Below are 19132 nucleotides of genomic sequence, written 5' to 3'. Positions count from 1 at the left end.
GATTAACCATGTATTTTGTTTAGGAGACATTAATAAGGATTGTAGTCCTCTAGTTTAGTTACGAATACAGTTCAAACATGTACCAGACCATTCTATAATGTACCTTTCTTTTATTCTAGTTTTATTTATATTTATGTCTACTATACAGTCTTGTCTTTGAAAAGGTGATGGATTTTGTCTCTAGTCCTGACTGATTTATACTCAGAAAGTGTGTCAAGTAATTTTCTTAAACAATGTTTAAAAACATCAACTTCTATGACTTCTTTTTGATGTCGGTTTATATACCAAAACCTGCTCCTAAGTGTAACAAACTTCTGAAAACCGCATCTCACGTGAGATAAACTCACACAAACACATATATGCAGGTCAAACGGAGAACCACCCTCTTTTTTAGTATGGTGGTTAAAGAAGAGAAATAGAAATCGAGTTTTTAAATTTATAAGTGGTCTATATTTTTTATATTACAATCATTTGTCTGAACTGAGTAAAACTGAGATCAAAACATTTTAAAGGAAGTGACAAAATGCATCACCTTAATCAGGCATTACTATGCCGAATAACTAAATAAATAGTTTCAAATATACTTTTAATTCTACGTAGACTTGTTAGATATAAATCCCCTTTTAAATTAAAACAATTGCTTTTTTGATACTTTAGTTAAAAACTGCGTTAGTCATTAGATAAGTAAACGAGGTTCACATTTGATATGAAACTAGGTAGTAATAGCTGTGAGTTTCAGGTAAAATATCCTTTAAAATTATAGTGGAAGAGTCTATTTTTGTTTAACAAATGTGCACCTGTTGTCTGTATATGGTTTGTCTGCATTAAAGTGTGTATAAGAAGTAAAATACAGCCAGCAAAGCAATTTAAACTTAATTGTTTTTGTATTAAAATTGAAAATCGAAGACATTTTGTAGTAGATTGATATCTTTATTTTGAATTGGTGAATAACAAATTCGATTAATTTTCTTTATCGACGTTTAAAATTCCAAAAACGAATTTGATAATAGTTGATAATGAAACTTATGTACAGAGGGCTTAGTAAGAGTTAGTTTTAGGTTTAACGAGATCGAAACAAGACGGCGCGATGCGCTCTGATTGGTTGGTTCCTTGGAGCCGGCCAATCAGCGCGTTCAACGTAAAACAAGTTCATACTAAGCCCTCTGCTTGGCAAAAGAAGAGTCTGACAGCTGGACTTAAAACTCGATGACTTTGTAAACAATGCTTCTCTAGTATACTCTGTGTCAAAAGTACGTTTTACTTAGACGTTTTTCACAGATTCCATAAAATTAACAACTAGTGTTGCTCAAATAACCATTTAAAATTGAACAACATTAGTTGTCAATGCCGATACTAATGCCTTCAATTATTCCATACTCTTTTTGCCAAGCTGTATATTCACACTTTAATGTGGTCAAACCTATATATGTATACCTATTACTTACCTACCATAGTTACATTGATTCCTGCTATCTATAGTCATAAGTTCAATAAACTAGATTATAAGCAGTCTTTGAAAGTACACATCAAATAGCACATACCTTGAATACAGTGACCAGCAAGTCAACCTACCCCTTTCTGAATTATGAACTTTATTATTTTGCTATTAAAGTCCAAAATCCAATGATAAAATTGACAGATTGGTGTAGGTTGATCTGCTGGCAACTGTACAGCAATATTCTCGAAAATGCAATGTAATGTCAGAAATATTCAATGTCGCCATAGCTATGTAAAAAAACAAGTTAATGTGTTCAAACAGGAAAGCCATAGAAAAATTACAGCAAAATTTTGAAGCTGTTTTTCCTCTGGTGTTTAAAAGGTACCTAATATTAAAGTTGTAAGGCAATAGTCGTTTATTAGGACGAGGAAATATATAAATGATGATAAATTAGGTAGTAAAAGCTATATAATTCCTTCAATCAAATACCGACTTTAATAACAAAAGAATGAAGTTGAAAATTTAATTAAAAAATTGATAGTTTAGGATACGATGACCCACAGCCGTTAACAATGTCTCGACGATATCTCGATAACAGTCAGTTCCGGTCATCAGTGTGTACTGAAGATTAAAAAGATAAGATGTACCCTTAGTACGAAGTTTGTTGTGTACAAAAACGAAATGAGAGCGCTTTCGGCGTTCTGATTGGTCAGCGTGAATGAATCAACCAATGAGAGCGCCGAACGCGCTCTCGTTTCGTTTTCGTTCGATGTAAAGCAAACTCGTACTAAGGGTACTGATAAACATATACATTTATCGGTTTAAACTAGCAACGATAACGAAAATTACAGTCTCGAAGTGTTTATAGAAAATTCAGAAATTGGTCGCCGTTAAAGAATGCAATTAAATACTTTTTCCTATTTTTCTATATCCATTAGGTATGAAGTATTTGTATCAAACACGCTGTATAGAACGTGGTTAGCATGCTCTTTTTATGAAAATGGCCAATTCAATTTTAAATATCAATAAATAGAAACGTGATGATACTTTTATTTTAAAAATAATGAAGTTAACGTGGTTTGTAATACATATTACATACAGCAAAACTGTGGAATGAAACACTATTTCCGAACCGATACGACTTTCAAACCGTAAAGAAAAGGGCGTATTATTTTTTTAAAAGGCCGGCAACGGTCTATTCTATGGCTTCACTAGCATGTGTGGTCATGGGCGGCTCTGATCGCTTGCCATCAAGTGATACGTTTGCTTGTTTGCCTCCTATCCTATACAAAAAAAAATAGAGTTTTTCCTAAATGGAAATACAATATGTATGTAGAGTTTAAAAAATATTATTGTAAAAAGAAAGTTGAACGCATAATGATACCTAATAAAAACATACATATATGTATATTATATGTATTAATATTGTTTATAAATTGCACCAGGTGTGACTGTGAACTATTTACATGGTTATATTATAGTTTAGGTACGTACCTATTGTTGCCAATATGTATATATATAACAATACAATTGAATACGCTATGTGAATCAATGTGCCTCTCTGAATTAATGTTGTGATTATAATCGATTTAATAATATTGTAAGTCTTCACTGTATGTGCCTTGTATTCGAAATTTTATATTTTGTAAATATATTTATAGTCAATTTCAAATATTGGTTTTGTTTTCATTTCCTTGTGTTGCCTGAGTTTTCCGGTTTTATAGATATGCAACGTCATACCGTATATCCCCAAAGGGGTAGGCAGAGGGTGCACATTACGGCACGTAATGCCGCTATACAATGTACACCCACTTTTCACCGTTTGTGTTAAGACCCATGTAATAGGGGTGAGCTTATTGCCAATATATTGAGCACAATTCCAGAATCCGTGCTACTACTGAGAAATTTTCGAAAATCCGGAAACTGCCCGTTAATTCTTTTCTCGACCCGGGAATCGAACCGAAGACCCCTTGTCGTTGGATTCGCATTTGCCATCACTCGACCAACGAGGCAGTTTTATAGGTTTTACCGATTTCATGCTATATGCATGAAAATCTTCTTGCCCAATCTTCCACCCATACCAACCAGAAGCCAAATAATTTTGTGACCCTAAATGCGTGATGAGCTGAACATTATACCAATTATACAATGTGATAGGCGTGGGACTTCTAACCCGTTAAGGCTGAGTACTACATCTAATTTTATCGACAAAAATAATAATATGGGGGTTGAACCCCTAATTGAAAATATTGAAAAATAGTGATTTTTTCGGTAAAAATAATTCACAAATGATTTTTTTTCTCACCAAAACATTATCAAACATATGAAAAAAGTAATGAATTAGTTAGCCAAGGTTATTAGCTACCGTTTGTCGTTTTTTTTTTGTTTCTACGACGCATACAACCGGGGGAGGGGATTCGACCACTTCGACCCCCGACTTTTGTCGATAAAATTAGGTGTAGAACTCAGCCTTAACGGGTTAGAAGTCTCGCCCCTATCACATTGTATATGTGAAATGAAGGTAAGCATTTGTACCTAAACGCAACCACGGCACGGGAGAAAATCCTTGTGCCTTAAGAGACATAAGAGTAAAAAATCATAGTCCATACCTCAACACGGTTTACTATATCACATTCAGGAAAGCAATAAAGAATTTGAACAGTTGTTTCATTATTTTATTGCAAACACTTTTACTTACGTACTGCAAGCTTTTCCACTTGATTTTGATTATTCATTGTTTACTTGAGTACGGCGTAGCAGAAATAATGAATTATTAATATTAAATAAAAATGCTTGACTGTTTAATAGCCGCCTATCAGGAGTACCTACTGCTCAGCTTGATTGGCGCAGTGGTTGGCTCACAGGCTGGAGTGCAATGTATCGCGGGTTTCTTGCACCGCCGCCGGTCAGTGATAATGGCATTTTCTGAGTAAAATTATCATTATTAGCCCAGAGTCAGGAAGTTTGGCGGTGTTTCATCCCCGTGCCTCGGAAAACACGTAAAGCCGTTGGTCCTGCGCTTCACTTCTCTCCAGCTGTGTCGTGTCGGTAAGGAACAGAGAATGCACCTGTGTTTGCGCACAGCATAGTATCTCCTGTGACGGGCTAGTCTAGTTAGACAGACTGGCCACCGTGATCAAAATCGATCGGGAGATTTATACTGGTAGTGAATAGTCTAGATGCCTAAGTGGAATAAGTGCTACGACTGTTCAGACTTGCCTACTTCTGTTTACTCAAGTGTAATTGCCTTTGCAGTATAAAAGATAAATATACTTTAACTAAAGTAGGTGTGCAGTCTATAAGAAATGCTACTTTACTTATTCAGTAAGTAGCTATTCATTAATATGCAAGACACATTACACATCCAGGAAACAAGCGATAAAAGTAAATAAAAGTCAACATTTCAACATACAACTTGGCTTTTAATTTCAAAAATATACACCACAATCTTATAACAATATATAAACATACACAATGTAATATGTACAGTCTAACATTGTTAAGTTCTTTCAAATAAATATATTAATTGCAAATACTATAATGACTAAGAATTTTATAGGTAAACATTACTTCAAAGTAACTACAACTTTTTAATAAAAAGACAGTAAAACCATACATTTAAATTATTTACACGACCACCTGAAAATATGAGCACGTTATCTCTCTATCAGATTATCAAGTACGAAGCTTTTCATTTTAACCAGCCCATATCAGGCACTTTAGATATCAACCATACCAATGTCCGTACTAACTCCACCTACATTGCGAAGTGATTCATTCAACTGTTTGCGCTATATAATCAGATTCAGCTAAAATTATATTTAATACTATAAAAACAATCACATAGTTTTACAAAATAGTTACTCTATACATCACTTCAGCGTTTAATTAAGTATATCAAGGCGATATAAATTATAATCAGAGATCACAATAGTTGTGCTAATAGTTCAAATCGATTACATGCTTATTACTTGGTATACTTTGTCTATTTATCAAGAAAATTGGATGAATAATGAATTAGTTATATTACAATCAAACTAAAATCCACTCTTCACTGGGATTGTACATGAATTGAATAGCATAGCAAGATGTCTAGAATGACAACAATAATGTTTACAATAAGCCAGCGTTCTGTCAAACGTAGCTATAAAATAAGTTCCATTTTATAGCCTCCTTCCTTATCAAACAAAAATAAATAAATAAAACGATTCAATGATTTCTACAACTGTTTTCACAAATATTATTATTTGATAGCGACTCTACCATCCGCCTGTTATGAATGCAATAGATAAAAATAAACCATGCCTATCTATGCCCTCCCTATGCCATGAATAAATAAAAACATACAGAAAAACATCACAAATAGAGTCTGCAAACTATGCTACAATTAATTTTGTACGCTAATTAATTAGGCAGTGATGTATGTGCACAATACATGCTTGTATTGAATTAATTTTTTGGTCAGTTGTGCATAAAAAGCGTACATATCAGTCAAGCAGTGGACTTGATGGAGCCATGGAGCACCCATCTTATAAGGCATCCATACTTCAAGGTTTGTTGTAGAGCCTCCTATAACTGACTCCGTTATCACAAAATTCGTTCATGATTATTCTGCACAAGAATAAATGGAAGACCACAATAAGAACTATAATTGATATCCAGAACAGAGGATTGAGACCTCCTAAGCTGTGCCCGTGTTTATGCAGGGCTATGACATGGTTGTCATGAGCAGGAGCTTCCACAACTTCTCTCACATGTATAGCATGTCTCAGGTCCTCCATATGCTGCTTGTCTGCTGTTATGTACAGTATAGCAGTCAAAGGCTCAGTCAATTTGACTGGGAAGTACTTTCTATAAGGTCCTAATTGCACAGGGGAGTCCAAGCATCCTGCATCGCAAGCATAGTAAGTCTTATCTGAGCGGTCCAACGCCACAAAGATAGCTGCTTTATTGTCTTCCTGTACGATAACACTGATATTCACATGCGTCATATTGCCATAATTGAGTCGACGGAACAGGAAATCTCTATGTAACTTCGAAGGGTGAATGTTATATTCAAGATGCTGATTACTGAAGCGCAAACTGCCAAAGCTTAGAATCATTGCCTGGTTGACACCACTTGCTCCAGCTTTAAGCAGATTATGGCATCCTTGTTTTTCCAGTGTTAGTAACCAAATACTGGCTACTGTATTCAGATTGGACAAAGAGTTCAATGGTTTCCATAGATTGAATGCATCAAGAGTTGAATGACCTTCATAACAGCCTTCCGAGTATGTCAAACTCCTCATGATGTCAGACTTTGTACTAGCTTTAATATTGTCTTCATGTTCATAGCTCCGTACTTGAGATAGTATAGCATAGATAGTAGCATTAATCCTGTCTCCGTTGATAATGCCTTCAGCTTTTGAGTCCGAGATGTAGAATCCTGTGTACCAGAGTCCCTGCCACACTCTAGCATGGTTCTCTCTGAGCTTCTTCACAGCTGTCCTGTCCCCAGTGAGGGCTATAGCCTTTTCCATTTCTTCAATAGCCTTCTTCTCAACAATGTCTTTCTGTGAAGCATACTCGGACTTCTGTATTGGCTTGCTGTACTGTACTGTGGTTAGTATAAGGATGTCAAGCCCATCTCTGGCCTCTACTCGTAGTGTATTGCCCATTTTCCGACACACAACCGCAGCAGCAATCACATTCTCACTGTCCGGTATTGGTATCATACCAGTCACTACCTCATACTCCTTTGCGTCAACTCCTTGGTGTAACTTTATGGTCTGCATAACAGATGTAGGCCAGTCAGACACTCTAGGAGTTGTCAGTCGTAAGTTCTTATCTGTGCTAGTTGGATTATTAATCCAAATCTCTTGCACAAACAATGAGGGTATTGTTCTATGTGCATAATACTGATAAGATGCCTGCAAGCCTGAATTAGAACACTGAAATCTGTGTACAATGCCCTTCTTATACTCAGCTACAGTAAATTCTTTGATTTCGTAGTCGTCTATAACGTACAAAGGATGGTAGTAGAGAGGCAGTGAGAGAGTTCTCCCGTGTTTTATGTTCAGATGAGGCACATGTTCCAGTGCTAGACCCATTAAGCCATTCCCGACATAAGGCACATAGTTATGACTGAGCGAGTTCATTGCCGCCAGTGATTCTTGTCTCACGTACACGTCGTATTCATTCAGACCAGTCTCGAAAGGATTCATGAAATTTTTAACACATACATTCTGGTGGCCTTTTGTACTCTCCGGACCGAACAACCAGTTCAGTAATGTAGGTCCAGCATATAGACATAAGAATATAACAACCAGCACTAATATAACCAGCTTCTTTCTCGTCATGGGTCCATCAGCCAATCTGTTGATACGCCTCAAAACATCCCCGGCACGACGACTCATGTCTGCGACGATAGAACGGAATCTTTCCATTACAAATTGTCAGCGACTGTGCACAAAACACGCTTAGCTTTTATACACATTCAAGTGAGATCAGTTATTGTCATTGTAAATCAGTAAATTCAATAAAAACAGAAGATTTTTATTCAAATGCTCCACGGAACAATATCACTTGACTTCTATTCTACAGATAATCATAACAAATTTTAATTAGAGTAGCCAATAGTCGATTTTACAAGATTCGACTAAAACTATTAAGCTCATTGATTGATATGTGGGCGATCTAAATACCAACTGGATTTATTATTAACCGCTAGCATTTCGTAACAGATCCTCATCTTTTGCATTAAAATATATAAAACAGAATTCACTAAAAAAATCGTAAATAAGCCCACTTTCGCTGCCGGGTGTTGCCATAATGGAATGAAATGAAAACATATTTTTTGTATTGACCTTTTTTGAGATATTACTAGATTTCAATTTATTGGAACCTTGTAACTTGAATAAAACATTTTTTCTCATGGTCAAGGTCCCTGACCCTGACTGAATAAAATAGTTTTTATAGCTCTGAGCTGTTACTAGTAGTTCGAATTAAAAATATAAATTAACACTCTTTGTCCGAACTGGAATGCAAACTTGCGACACCTTGATCAATTAGGTCAAGCAGTCTTTGCGCCAGTTAATGATTTCTCTGTATTTTTTTTTACAAAAGGGTTCAAATGCATATTATATGGCTAGCCAATTTGTCTGATGGTAATAGATTAGAGCCGCCAAAGGATAAAATAAAACAAAACATTAACTAGTAAAATTTATTAATAATCGCTAAGATATCAATACGGAACTATCACATTACAAATATATATAGAAAAATAAAGCACAATTTATGAAAGCACCTTCGTAATTATTGATTTTTCTTTCTATTAACATCTAAAATCTTCATACACAGATAATAAATTCGTTAAAAATGTTATTGCTGATTTGAAACAAACTTATGAGAGATTCTTTAAATACTTAAACTAAGAATGTTCGTAGACTTATTTAACCCTTAAACTGGCAAGCACTTTTATTTCTTAAATTTGTCATTTTAATGTTATTTTTGTATTTATTATGATCCAAGAGGAGTGAAAAAAATTATGGAAAAAATCTGTATATTACAGTTTTCGCGAAAACCTGTGTACTTCAGAGGGTACATTGCCAATTATAGTGTAAACTACGTTTGTACTACGTGTAGCACACTGCCAATATATCACTAATACTCATTTTGTTAATTTATTACTTTATTTATAAAAAAATCATCACAAACAAAAATTATTTAGTATGAAATTGACGTCATCAGTCACGTTCATACTCTGCAAGATTATTTCGGAGAGTGCAAGGTGGAATTGCGCAACTTGATTCCCCCTAGTCCTTTAAATCATCGAATCACAAGACAATCGGCGAAGCACCACCGCTTCATGGTAGATATCCCACCCACTCGCACCAAGCGCTTTGTTTCAAGCTTCCTTATGCGAACTGCTAGAGAGTGAAATTCTTTGCCGGAATCTGTGTTTCCTGATGGGTATAACCTGGGTGTCTTCAAAATCCGAGTGAATAGGTTGCTTATGGGCAGACGTGCTCCATCGTAGGCCGCATCATCACGTACGAACAGGCGAGATAGCAGTCAAAAGTCAACCCATCAAACGTAAAAAAAGAAACTCAACTTTTGTCATTATAATATATAAAATATAGAAATAAAATATATATTGATTAACACTATGCATTTGGCAATGTACTTCGTGTATACCAAAGTCTATTTCGTACTGATCTGGCAACGGTATTCACGGAGTACATACTTTGATTCTAGCTTATAATATTGTTATTACGTAAATTAGAGCAATAATATCGAATATTTTATGTTACTTGTTAGGCCCCCCTGTGCCTCAAAGCCAAAAACCCAGCACTCCCAAACGAAAAAGTAAAGAAAACAATAAAAACCTTACCCGGGTCGCAGAGACACCAGACCGTTTCGAAAACATTTTGAATTTGACAAATTATTTTCGATTTTATCACAATTTACAATAAAGTTCTACCAAGATTGACAATTATTGCTACTTATTTAATATAAAAAAATTAGGTTTTTTTAAATATTTGGGTCATAAGATTTTTTTAAAGTTTATGGTATTAGTGGAGTACAGTGCCAATTTAAGGGTTAATAAATTAATTACCACTAAATAATCAAATTAAACATACATACATATAAATAAATATTGTTTATAATTTACTATTGCAACTTAATGTCGATTTCAACATAAAATATACAAAAATTCTAGGTACAATAGGTACGTCGTTTTAATGTCTAAATTAATATAAAATCATGATTGTAGGATAAAAGTTCACAGTTTACTTATAAAGAAGAGAATACTTAGTTTAAATTGTATAGCAATTACAATATTTTAAAAGGTATACACGCAAATTAAGAATACATATTTTTATTTGTGTGATACAGAAAACACTAGTCATGAATATCATAAAAAAATCCTTCGAAAATATATAATGAGTAACCTTTTACAATAAAAAGTATTGTCAAACCCTGTACCTACCATATAATTTAAGGCACGTATGTAATATATAGCGTCAATAATAAGTATGTAATTGCTTTCAAACGGAAGAATCATTTGTCCTCATGACCATTTAAATATTGAGTTTCATTTTTCTTACACGTATTTTTGGAAAAAATAATCTTTTTTTTAGTAATATTTTCATTGATTATTGGACTAATGCATAACTAGTGTTGGGGCAACGACTCCCACGATCTACTTATTACCGTTAGTTTGAAGTAGCTTTAAAATTTAAACTAAAAAAATAATATTTTATATCGAGTCAAAATCATTTTGAAACCATCACGTAAAACTCACGCTATACATATAAAAGTGTTAAAATTTCGGAATAATATTGGAATGTATACATATAAAATAGGAATAAATAATCTTATATGCTAATTCTCTACCTACAATATAAAGTAGATACATAAATATTATTATAGGATTTGTTTCGTAGGTACAATTTATATATTTAAGAGTACGGTATCGGTAAAAAGATGGTATTTATTTTTGCCATTTTAATTATAACGATTTACGGCGTATAATAAATTAAGATACAATTACTTTTTTTTTCAATTTAGTAAGTTTAAACTCTATTTAGTATTTATTTATTTTTTGTTAAAATTTGAAAAAGGATTGGAATGTGTGTGCCAATGGGTGGCCATTTAAAAAAATGTATAAACAAGAATGTATCTTTTTTTTACTAATACTGATAGATTACAAACACAAGATTATCATCTAGAGATCATCTCAATTATTAATATATTAATTTGTAATTTAAATACTCGATCTCCTAGATTTATAAATTAATTATTTATTTAAAAAATAATATCGTCCCTAATTCCACACGATTTTTTTTTAATATTAACAACGTTTTTATTAATAACAATCAATATTACTTTGTCATGAAATAAACGCAAGATGTGTGAGTGAAATAGTGTAATATGTACCTTTAGTACGAGTTTGCTTTACGTTTAAAATAATCGAGACGAGAGTGCGTTGATTAGCCGGCGCGAATAAACCAACCAATCAGAGTAAACTCATACTAATGGTACTGAATCAATAAATAAGAATAAAATAGAAACTTAAGTATGTAATTTCTTTTCTCTACATAATATATCATTTTGAAATAATTAGTAATGATATGTCTTGTGTTTATTTCATTACAAGTCATAAATAGGTACTGATAAGCTCGGGTTACTACAGCCCACTGGGGTAAGTTTGACCCAAATTTTGACCTTTATAACCTAACTGATATGAATTATTGTCGATATGTAGTCAAAAGTAGTAAACATTTGTTTTATAATAGTGATAGTAGATTTTTTTACAAAACGGGTCAATTCATTGATTCTATTCAGTTTTTCAATGTTTTCAATGTCATGTTCTATTTCATTTGTATGAATTCTTCAGAGCTTCAGTTTGTGATATTAAATTACTAAAGACGAGGCTCAATAGCCAACCTAAATGCGTATCTAAATGTTTTATGGATCACTTAGTAAACGAGCTTATAAACGTCAATAAGACTGGTTATTAAAACTGGTTAATAGTTGAATTTCTTAATTTACCTGGGGCCTTAGTACGAGTTAGCTTTACGTATAACGAGATTGAAACGAGACCGCGTTCGGCGCTGTGATTGGCCGGCTTCAATGAACCAACCAATCACAGCGCCGGTCTTGTTGCTATCTCGTAGAACGTATAGGAAACTCGTACTAATTTCTCTGGTTGACAGTGACATTAGTCTTTATTTATAAAATATGAATATTTACTCATGTATTCGTTTTATTCTTGGTCCGCTTGTTTCCAATCCCTGTCTGACCTGAGTAGTACTATTTCTTCCTCGGAATCCGTTTCTGAAGGCGGCAGGTCTTCTTCGTCGAAGTAAGGCTTGCGAACTATGTCTGTAATAAAACATACAATGTTAGTATAGGGTAGATGACGGGGTATGAACATTAAAAATCTATTTAGTCCGTCAGTTAGTTAATGAAAAATATTAGACACGTTTTTTTTTATTTTGTCATATAAGATAATCATAATTGGTTAAAACGAATCAAAGTTTAGGAGTGGGAGCAAATATGTAATTTCTACGTATAAAACGTACCTAGAAGTAACGTCACGCGATATTTCAAATCGATATATCGTAGGAAGTATTTGTATCCGTACGTTTACACCACAATCTCTTGTTTGCGTGTGAAATAAAAAAATCTATCCCATTAAATAATCCTCTAATAATATCTTCTGATTTATTTCGTTGCGGGATACAAGACAGTCATTCATGTCCCTGGGACTTCAATGTTCCGGTGTTTTCATAATTGTATCTACTGTAGATCCTGACTTGCAGGAGTCGCAGCGGTATGGGAGGTTGTGGCGGGCTTGTCCTAATAAATCTAATAACAGTTTTCGTTGCCATACTCCTCCGAAACGGCTTGACCGATTTTGATGAAATTTTTTGTGCTTATCCGGTATCTATGAGAATCGGCCAACATCTATTTTTCATCCCCCTAAATGTTAGGGGTAGTACAACCCTAATTTTTTTAATTTTCCGCGGACGAAGTCGCGGGCAGAAGCTAGTATAAAATATAAAACCGGCCAAGTGCGAGTCGGACTCGCCCATGAAGGGATCCGTAGCGGCAAGTAGATGACATAATATCAAAGTTATAAAATAACTTGGTTTTGCATAGTGTTTGTATGAAATATGTATGACAAAGTTATATTTGCGGTTTTTGAAAATGTTTTATTTCTTAAAAAATAATAATGATATCTCGTTCAAACCAATTTTCGTTAAAAGTCTCCATTGAAACCTACAGCATATATTTTGTTTAGTTTTCTCACTCTCTTATTTTAAAGTTAGAGGGGGGGGGGCACTCCTTTTTCCACTTTGGAAGCGTCAAAGTTTCAAACGATTGATTTTGACTAAAAATGGTTTTATAAACCTTGATGTCTTTTAAAGACCTATCCATAGACACCCATCACGGGTATGTTAGCTGAAAAAAAAATTTTTTTTAATCAGTTCCATGTATGGAGTGCCCCCTTTAATTTTTTAATTTATTAATTTTTATTCAAAATTCTAATAGCGGTTACCGAAATACACCATCTTACAAAGTTTCAACTATGTAGGCCCAACAGTTTCGGAAATAAACGGCTGTGACATACGGACGGACGGACGGACGGACGGACGGACGGACGGACAGACGGACAGACAGACAGACATGACGAATCTATAAGGGTTCCGTTTTTTGCCATTTGGCTACGGAACCCTAAAAACAGTTACCATATCCACTGGCATCGTCGCAGAGCGGTCGTTTGTCGTCGCTGGGTATCTGCGTGAACATGTACTGGCGGCGCGAGTCCTTGGCGCGCTCGCGGCAGCTGAAGCACCACGCTGACACCGTCACCACCGCCACGCCGATCACACCTGGAATCACAAACATGTTATTGTTATGGAAATAAAGCTCAGTATGGAATAATTAGTAGGTGATTAGCTGAATATATTAGGGCTTTCAACCAACCAAACAAACAAACCAACTCTTCAGTTCTACAATTTAAATGCACTGTAGGCGCGATGGTAGGGCAACCATGTAGCGGATTCGATTCTCGCACGGAGCAACTTTTTGTGTAATACACAAATTGTTGTTTCATGTCTGGGTGTCATGTGTAAGTGAACTTGTATGTTTGTAAACACCCACGATACAGGAGAAAGTCTTAGTGTAGGGCAACTAGGGCAACGTTTAAAAAAAATATGAGTACAAATTTTAAATAAAACGTATTAAAGCTATGACGCTTAAAAAATTGCTAATCCAATAACTAAGCTGCTGATAATATATAATTTTCAGATCATAGCAAATACACAAAAACATATAAATCGCATTTAATAACAAAACTTATGGAAAAGTGGAAGAAATTACGTAGTTAAATAAACATTTTGATTAAAGCATTAACTGCCGAAAGAAATCTGTTGAAGGCAACCCTGCTAAACGTCGGTCACCAGCGTCTGACGTGGCGATTGAAGGTAAAAGAAAACGTTTTGCTACCGACCTGCTAGCATGACGAAGACAAGTCGTGGCATGCCCAACACGTAGTCATCGCTCTCCAGCTTGAACAGTATGTTCGGAGTCAAGTTCTCTTTGCCGTTTATCTGGAAAAACATATTCACCATATTTAATTTATAGCCAATTTGATGAACTTTATAATATTTTTTATAGTTTCTTTAAGTCTTTGACTGCCAATAAAAAACTGTTGAAGGCAAATCCTCCGCTAACGTCGGTCACCGGTGTCCACCACGGCACTTCAATGTGTTAATGGCCGAATCAACAGCTTATAAGTAACCACTAGTGACCAAAGGCCTCTTCTCACACGGAGAAGATTTCAGCATTAATCACCACGCTTGCTTAATGTAGGTTGGCAATTTCAAACTTATAATTAGAAATTATATCCCTGGTTTCCTCACGATGTTTTCCGTCATCGTTAGTCAGGGGTGTCTAAACAATCTTAGAAAGTACATATAACTCGGAAAAAGTCACATTGGTACTTTGCCGTTGGTAGGTTTCGAAACCGCACTCTTACGCATAAGAAGCGAACGTCTTAAGCCTTTAGTCCACCATAACATGAAATGATCGAATAAAATGAATTTATAATATGATTATTTATTATGTTCTAAGTGTGTTAATTCTGTGAATGTGATGCCTGTCTATAATTGCCATAAGCACATGATCTTGTGTCTTCGTCTTGTTATTAATGTTGGTGTTTATTCTGTTGATGTGCCTTATAATAATAAATAAATGAAACTCACCACAATATGCTTTTGTTTCGTAATGTACCCGTTCACAGACGCGCTGGCCACGACCTCTTTAGCCTTATAGTCCAGTGGTAGGGCGAGCACATATCGTCCTGAGGTGTCACTCTGATTCTTGGCTATTGGAGACTTCGCGCCTAAAGGTCGGATGTCCACTGAGACCGATGGCAGGGGTATGCTGTTGCGGTCGAGGGTTAAACCTGGGGGTATTATTAATGAATTATTTCAAGGGTTTGTTGTAAAAAAGGATTACTTTGAATAGTAAAACATTGATTAACTAGGTTTATAATTTACAAAAAGGCGTGACGTTCATTAGGATTAAACAATTAATTTATAGTGAACGACATTGATATATGAGCTCCGATGTGGTACATAGAAATACTGGTTTATTTTCGGTTTTTCAAAAATTTCTCAGTAGTAGCACGGAGTCTGGAATTGTGCCCAGTATATGGCAATAAGCTCATCCTCTATTACAAGCGACTTATAATATTAATAGTGAAAAGTGTATGTACATTCTATAGTGGCATTACTGCCTACTTCTTCGGCGATAAAAGGCGTGACGTTGCGTATAATAAATTTATTATATACATATAAAAAATAAAAAACGTGTTACTAATCAAAATACCTATCATCCGAAGATAGATCTGTTCCACCTCCATAACTACTTCTACTCACCAGTGACATAGACGACGTTGGGGTTGTCATCTACCTTCACCTCGGCGAACTGTCCTCCGGGGATGGTGTCCGAGTCGACGCGACGCATTATTATGTCCTTACTCTTCAGCACGCCTTCCACTACTGACCATACTAACATCTGTAGGACAATTGATATAATATTAGGTATGTTATTTGGGGGAACAAAACGTAAGTTATGACTTTTGGGATTTAGAAAAGTCCGCTGTTTAGGCTTTTGTATATTGTCTGCGTAAGCTAAGGCTAAGGACATTGTCTGTAGATACCCGCTATAATATCAGATAACTTTGAATTAAGAACGTAAATTGTATGCACTATCTGTCACATAAGTTTATCCAGCACTTATATGAAGTCTCTCACTGTTAGTCTATATTGTTATAAAATTATGAATCATGAACTCAGAATCTTTGTCGCTTTTTTATATAAGGAGGTTCCCAATTAACTCTAAGCTTGGCGGGCGGTGTATATCAGGGAGCGCTGCTGCTTAGTTTTCACGGTAAATATACAGCTCCTTAGTTAGCTTTTATGACTCTCGTGGTAAGATTAGGAGAAGCCATGATTATGTACCGTAAAACGGGGTGAATAGAATTCGACGGATGAATAAATATTGGGAAAATATTCTAACATCTACTCACCCCACTACAGTGTCTATTCACCCTTAGAATTCTATTCACCCCGTTTTACTGTTGTTAATAAGATTTCTGTACATCTCCGAACACACTAACCTGATCCTGGTAGTTATGACACCGCACAATGACCCGGTAGACGCCAGGCGGCAGCATGATGCGGTAGTGCGCCAGGTTGCGGGACACGCGGTACTGGCGCTCCACGCCCGTCACCGCCACTATAGCGTCGCGCATCGGGATGCCTTCCTCGTTCTTTATGTAGCCTACCACACCTGTGGATGTGTGAAAATAGTAGCTATAGTAGGTATATGTTGAGTCACATCTATATATTAATACGTGATGCAAAAACTTTGGACCGCTTTTTACGAAAATTGCGCGGACATAGGAGCATAAAATTTGGTACACTTATAGTTTATGTGTAGGAGAAGTGAAGAACGCTAATATTTTCAAAAATAACACAACTCACCTGAAAGTACATTAAATCACCGCAAATAAAACATTACGCACACATGCATAGTATGCTGATCGTATTTGACAAAACAGTCAAAATCTATAGACATTGCGTATGATATTCTCACGTCCGTCATATGAATAGAGTTTTATAAAAGAGTTTGTTTGAGTTTGAGTTAAATAAAAATTATCCTTGAACGTATGTTAAGTGGTATTGTAAATTAAATCGTATATGGTTGAATTTCGACCACTAGGCGACCACTAGTTAGAAGTAAATGATCTAGTAATTTCTTAAATTTGGGATAACGCGCAAACAACGTTTAACGCGATGTTTGTTTCATATTTCAATACTGTCTACTAATAAAAATAAATCCAAATTAACTAAAAATCACTCTTTGAGTCTACGAGCCTAGCTATACGAGTTTCGAGTTACAGAGGGACTCTTGATCATGAGCAGCGTGTGCAGAGGCGCGGCCTACTGGACTACTATAAAGAGTTCTTCTGTGACTCGAAACTAGTAGAGCTTTTCTCCATTAATTTACGTGATTAAATGCGATAGTTACTATAAAAATAAACCAGTCTGTTTCTCATTTCTCTCCTTCAATTCTTCTATGATCTAACAATTTCACAAATTGTTGATTAAGCAGTTAATAACGGTGTGAAAATGAATCAAACCAATTGAAAAACGCAGCTAACAAAACACACTTTTACGACGCAAAACTTAGAAAATCTTAGTATAAAACTTACCAGTATTAGCCAGCTCAGCAAACTTCATAATCCCTCTGAGATTACTTCTCCAAACCCACGCAATATCTTTGTCCACCGGCATCTTACAGCAACTGAGGCCGGCAGATATCACGGGCGTGTTATACCGCTCACACAGCACATCTATCAGATCCTCATGTTTGACTCCAGAACCCTTGCACTGGTACCTATCCTCAGTAACTCTGCTATCCTGGTACGTCTTAGCAAACTTCTCAAACAAGTTCTTTGATAACTCCGGGTATTTAACGTCTTCTGAGCCAGAAGCAAGTTCTAGAATCACATCATACTTCTCACTTTCTAGCATATTAATGAAGGAGATTTCTCTACTGTAGTTTGAGAGGGGATTTAAGTCTTTCTTAGTTAGGTAGGCGTATAGACTGTCTCCGAATTCTTCTTCTAAGGCCTCGATGTCGCATCTGTCGGTTTCATCATACTGTTTAATGATTTTGTCAGATAAGGAGTCTAAGTTTGGTATGAAGTGTAGCACTGCGTTCTGGAGAAGACGCTTGTGCACTGGTTCTCCGATCATGTAGGCTGTTCCGATGTGGCGAGCGAAGTTCAGTAACATCTCCTGGCCTAAAGGCTGCGAGCCGTAGAAACTGCTCATAATGGCGATGTGGAATTTCGTTTCTTCTGGTGAGCCGACCTGGTGGTAAGTTTAATTTGATTACACAAATAATTCGTTAAATGTGTTTATAAGCAATATTGGATTTAATAAATCTTGGATTATGATGATTAAGACAATAAAATAAATATTTTTTGATAATCTCGACCATTAGGCAAAATAACAACATTACGTAACGTAACGTTGCCCCACACTAGGATTTTCTCTTGTGTCGTGGGTGCGTTTACAGACATACAAATTCTATTACTAAACTATTCTGTAATGTTTAATACTATTTTTAATAACAAGCTCATAAAAGCTAAAAATGTGAGTTGACAATGCACTAAAACGGCCACTTTCTTAATAAAACCTCAAAGCTACTCACATCATCAGTCATCTTGAGCTGGTGGAAGGTGGAGGTGAGCATGCTGTCTCCGGCCCTGAACTCCGCGATGCTTGGGAACCGGTTCTCCAGCTCGGACAGTGCTGCGTACATCTCCAGGCGCGTGTGGTATCGAGTGTTTATTATGTTGTCCAACACGCTGTAGTACAAATGTTGCCTCAGATTTTTATACGTGGAAATGTCTTAATATTGTTTTAATTTACGTGATTGTCCTTTGTTGGTAAATGAAGGGTTTAATTGCATACAAGAAGTATGAAAGATTTTATCTACATAAGGTAAATCTACCGAAGCGACAGATAAATTATTGAAAATGTAAAAAATATAAACAAATGACATAAAATGAAGCTACAACGAATTTGCGTTTCCCATTGAGTTATCACACTATCGCTGTAT

At 35.5% G+C, this 19132-nt stretch overlaps 2 protein-coding genes across 3 annotated transcripts in view; both read right to left on the bottom strand.

Annotated features, from left to right (window-relative positions):
- Window positions 1-4839: 4839 nt before the first annotated feature.
- Window positions 4840-8023, bottom strand: LOC118274794 (uncharacterized protein KIAA2013 homolog). The gene has a single exon (XM_035592503.2). The coding sequence runs from the start codon at window positions 7861-7863 to the stop codon at window positions 5986-5988; it is 1878 nt and encodes a 625-aa protein (XP_035448396.1). The 5' UTR covers window positions 7864-8023; the 3' UTR covers window positions 4840-5985.
- Window positions 8024-8625: 602 nt separating this feature from the next.
- The window catches only part of LOC118274736 (carboxypeptidase D), a 34214-nt gene continuing 23707 nt past the window's right edge, over window positions 8626-19132 (bottom strand). For both annotated transcript variants that reach the window (XM_050696673.1, XM_050696674.1), the window contains exons 14-21: window positions 18722-18878; window positions 17715-18378; window positions 16617-16789; window positions 15874-16012; window positions 15196-15398; window positions 14442-14541; window positions 13678-13821; window positions 8626-12307 (exon numbers count right to left, since the gene is read on the bottom strand). In XM_050696673.1, coding sequence (XP_050552630.1) covers window positions 12189-12307; window positions 13678-13821; window positions 14442-14541; window positions 15196-15398; window positions 15874-16012; window positions 16617-16789; window positions 17715-18378; window positions 18722-18878 — 1699 coding nt within the window. In that variant the 3' untranslated portion in view covers window positions 8626-12188. The remainder of the gene's footprint in view (window positions 12308-13677; window positions 13822-14441; window positions 14542-15195; window positions 15399-15873; window positions 16013-16616; window positions 16790-17714; window positions 18379-18721; window positions 18879-19132) is intronic.

Source organism: Spodoptera frugiperda, chromosome 11, assembly GCF_023101765.2.
Source record: "Spodoptera frugiperda isolate SF20-4 chromosome 11, AGI-APGP_CSIRO_Sfru_2.0, whole genome shotgun sequence".
NCBI classification, from domain to species: domain Eukaryota; kingdom Metazoa; phylum Arthropoda; class Insecta; order Lepidoptera; family Noctuidae; genus Spodoptera; species Spodoptera frugiperda.
This window is presented reverse-complemented; position numbering and strand designations above follow the sequence as displayed.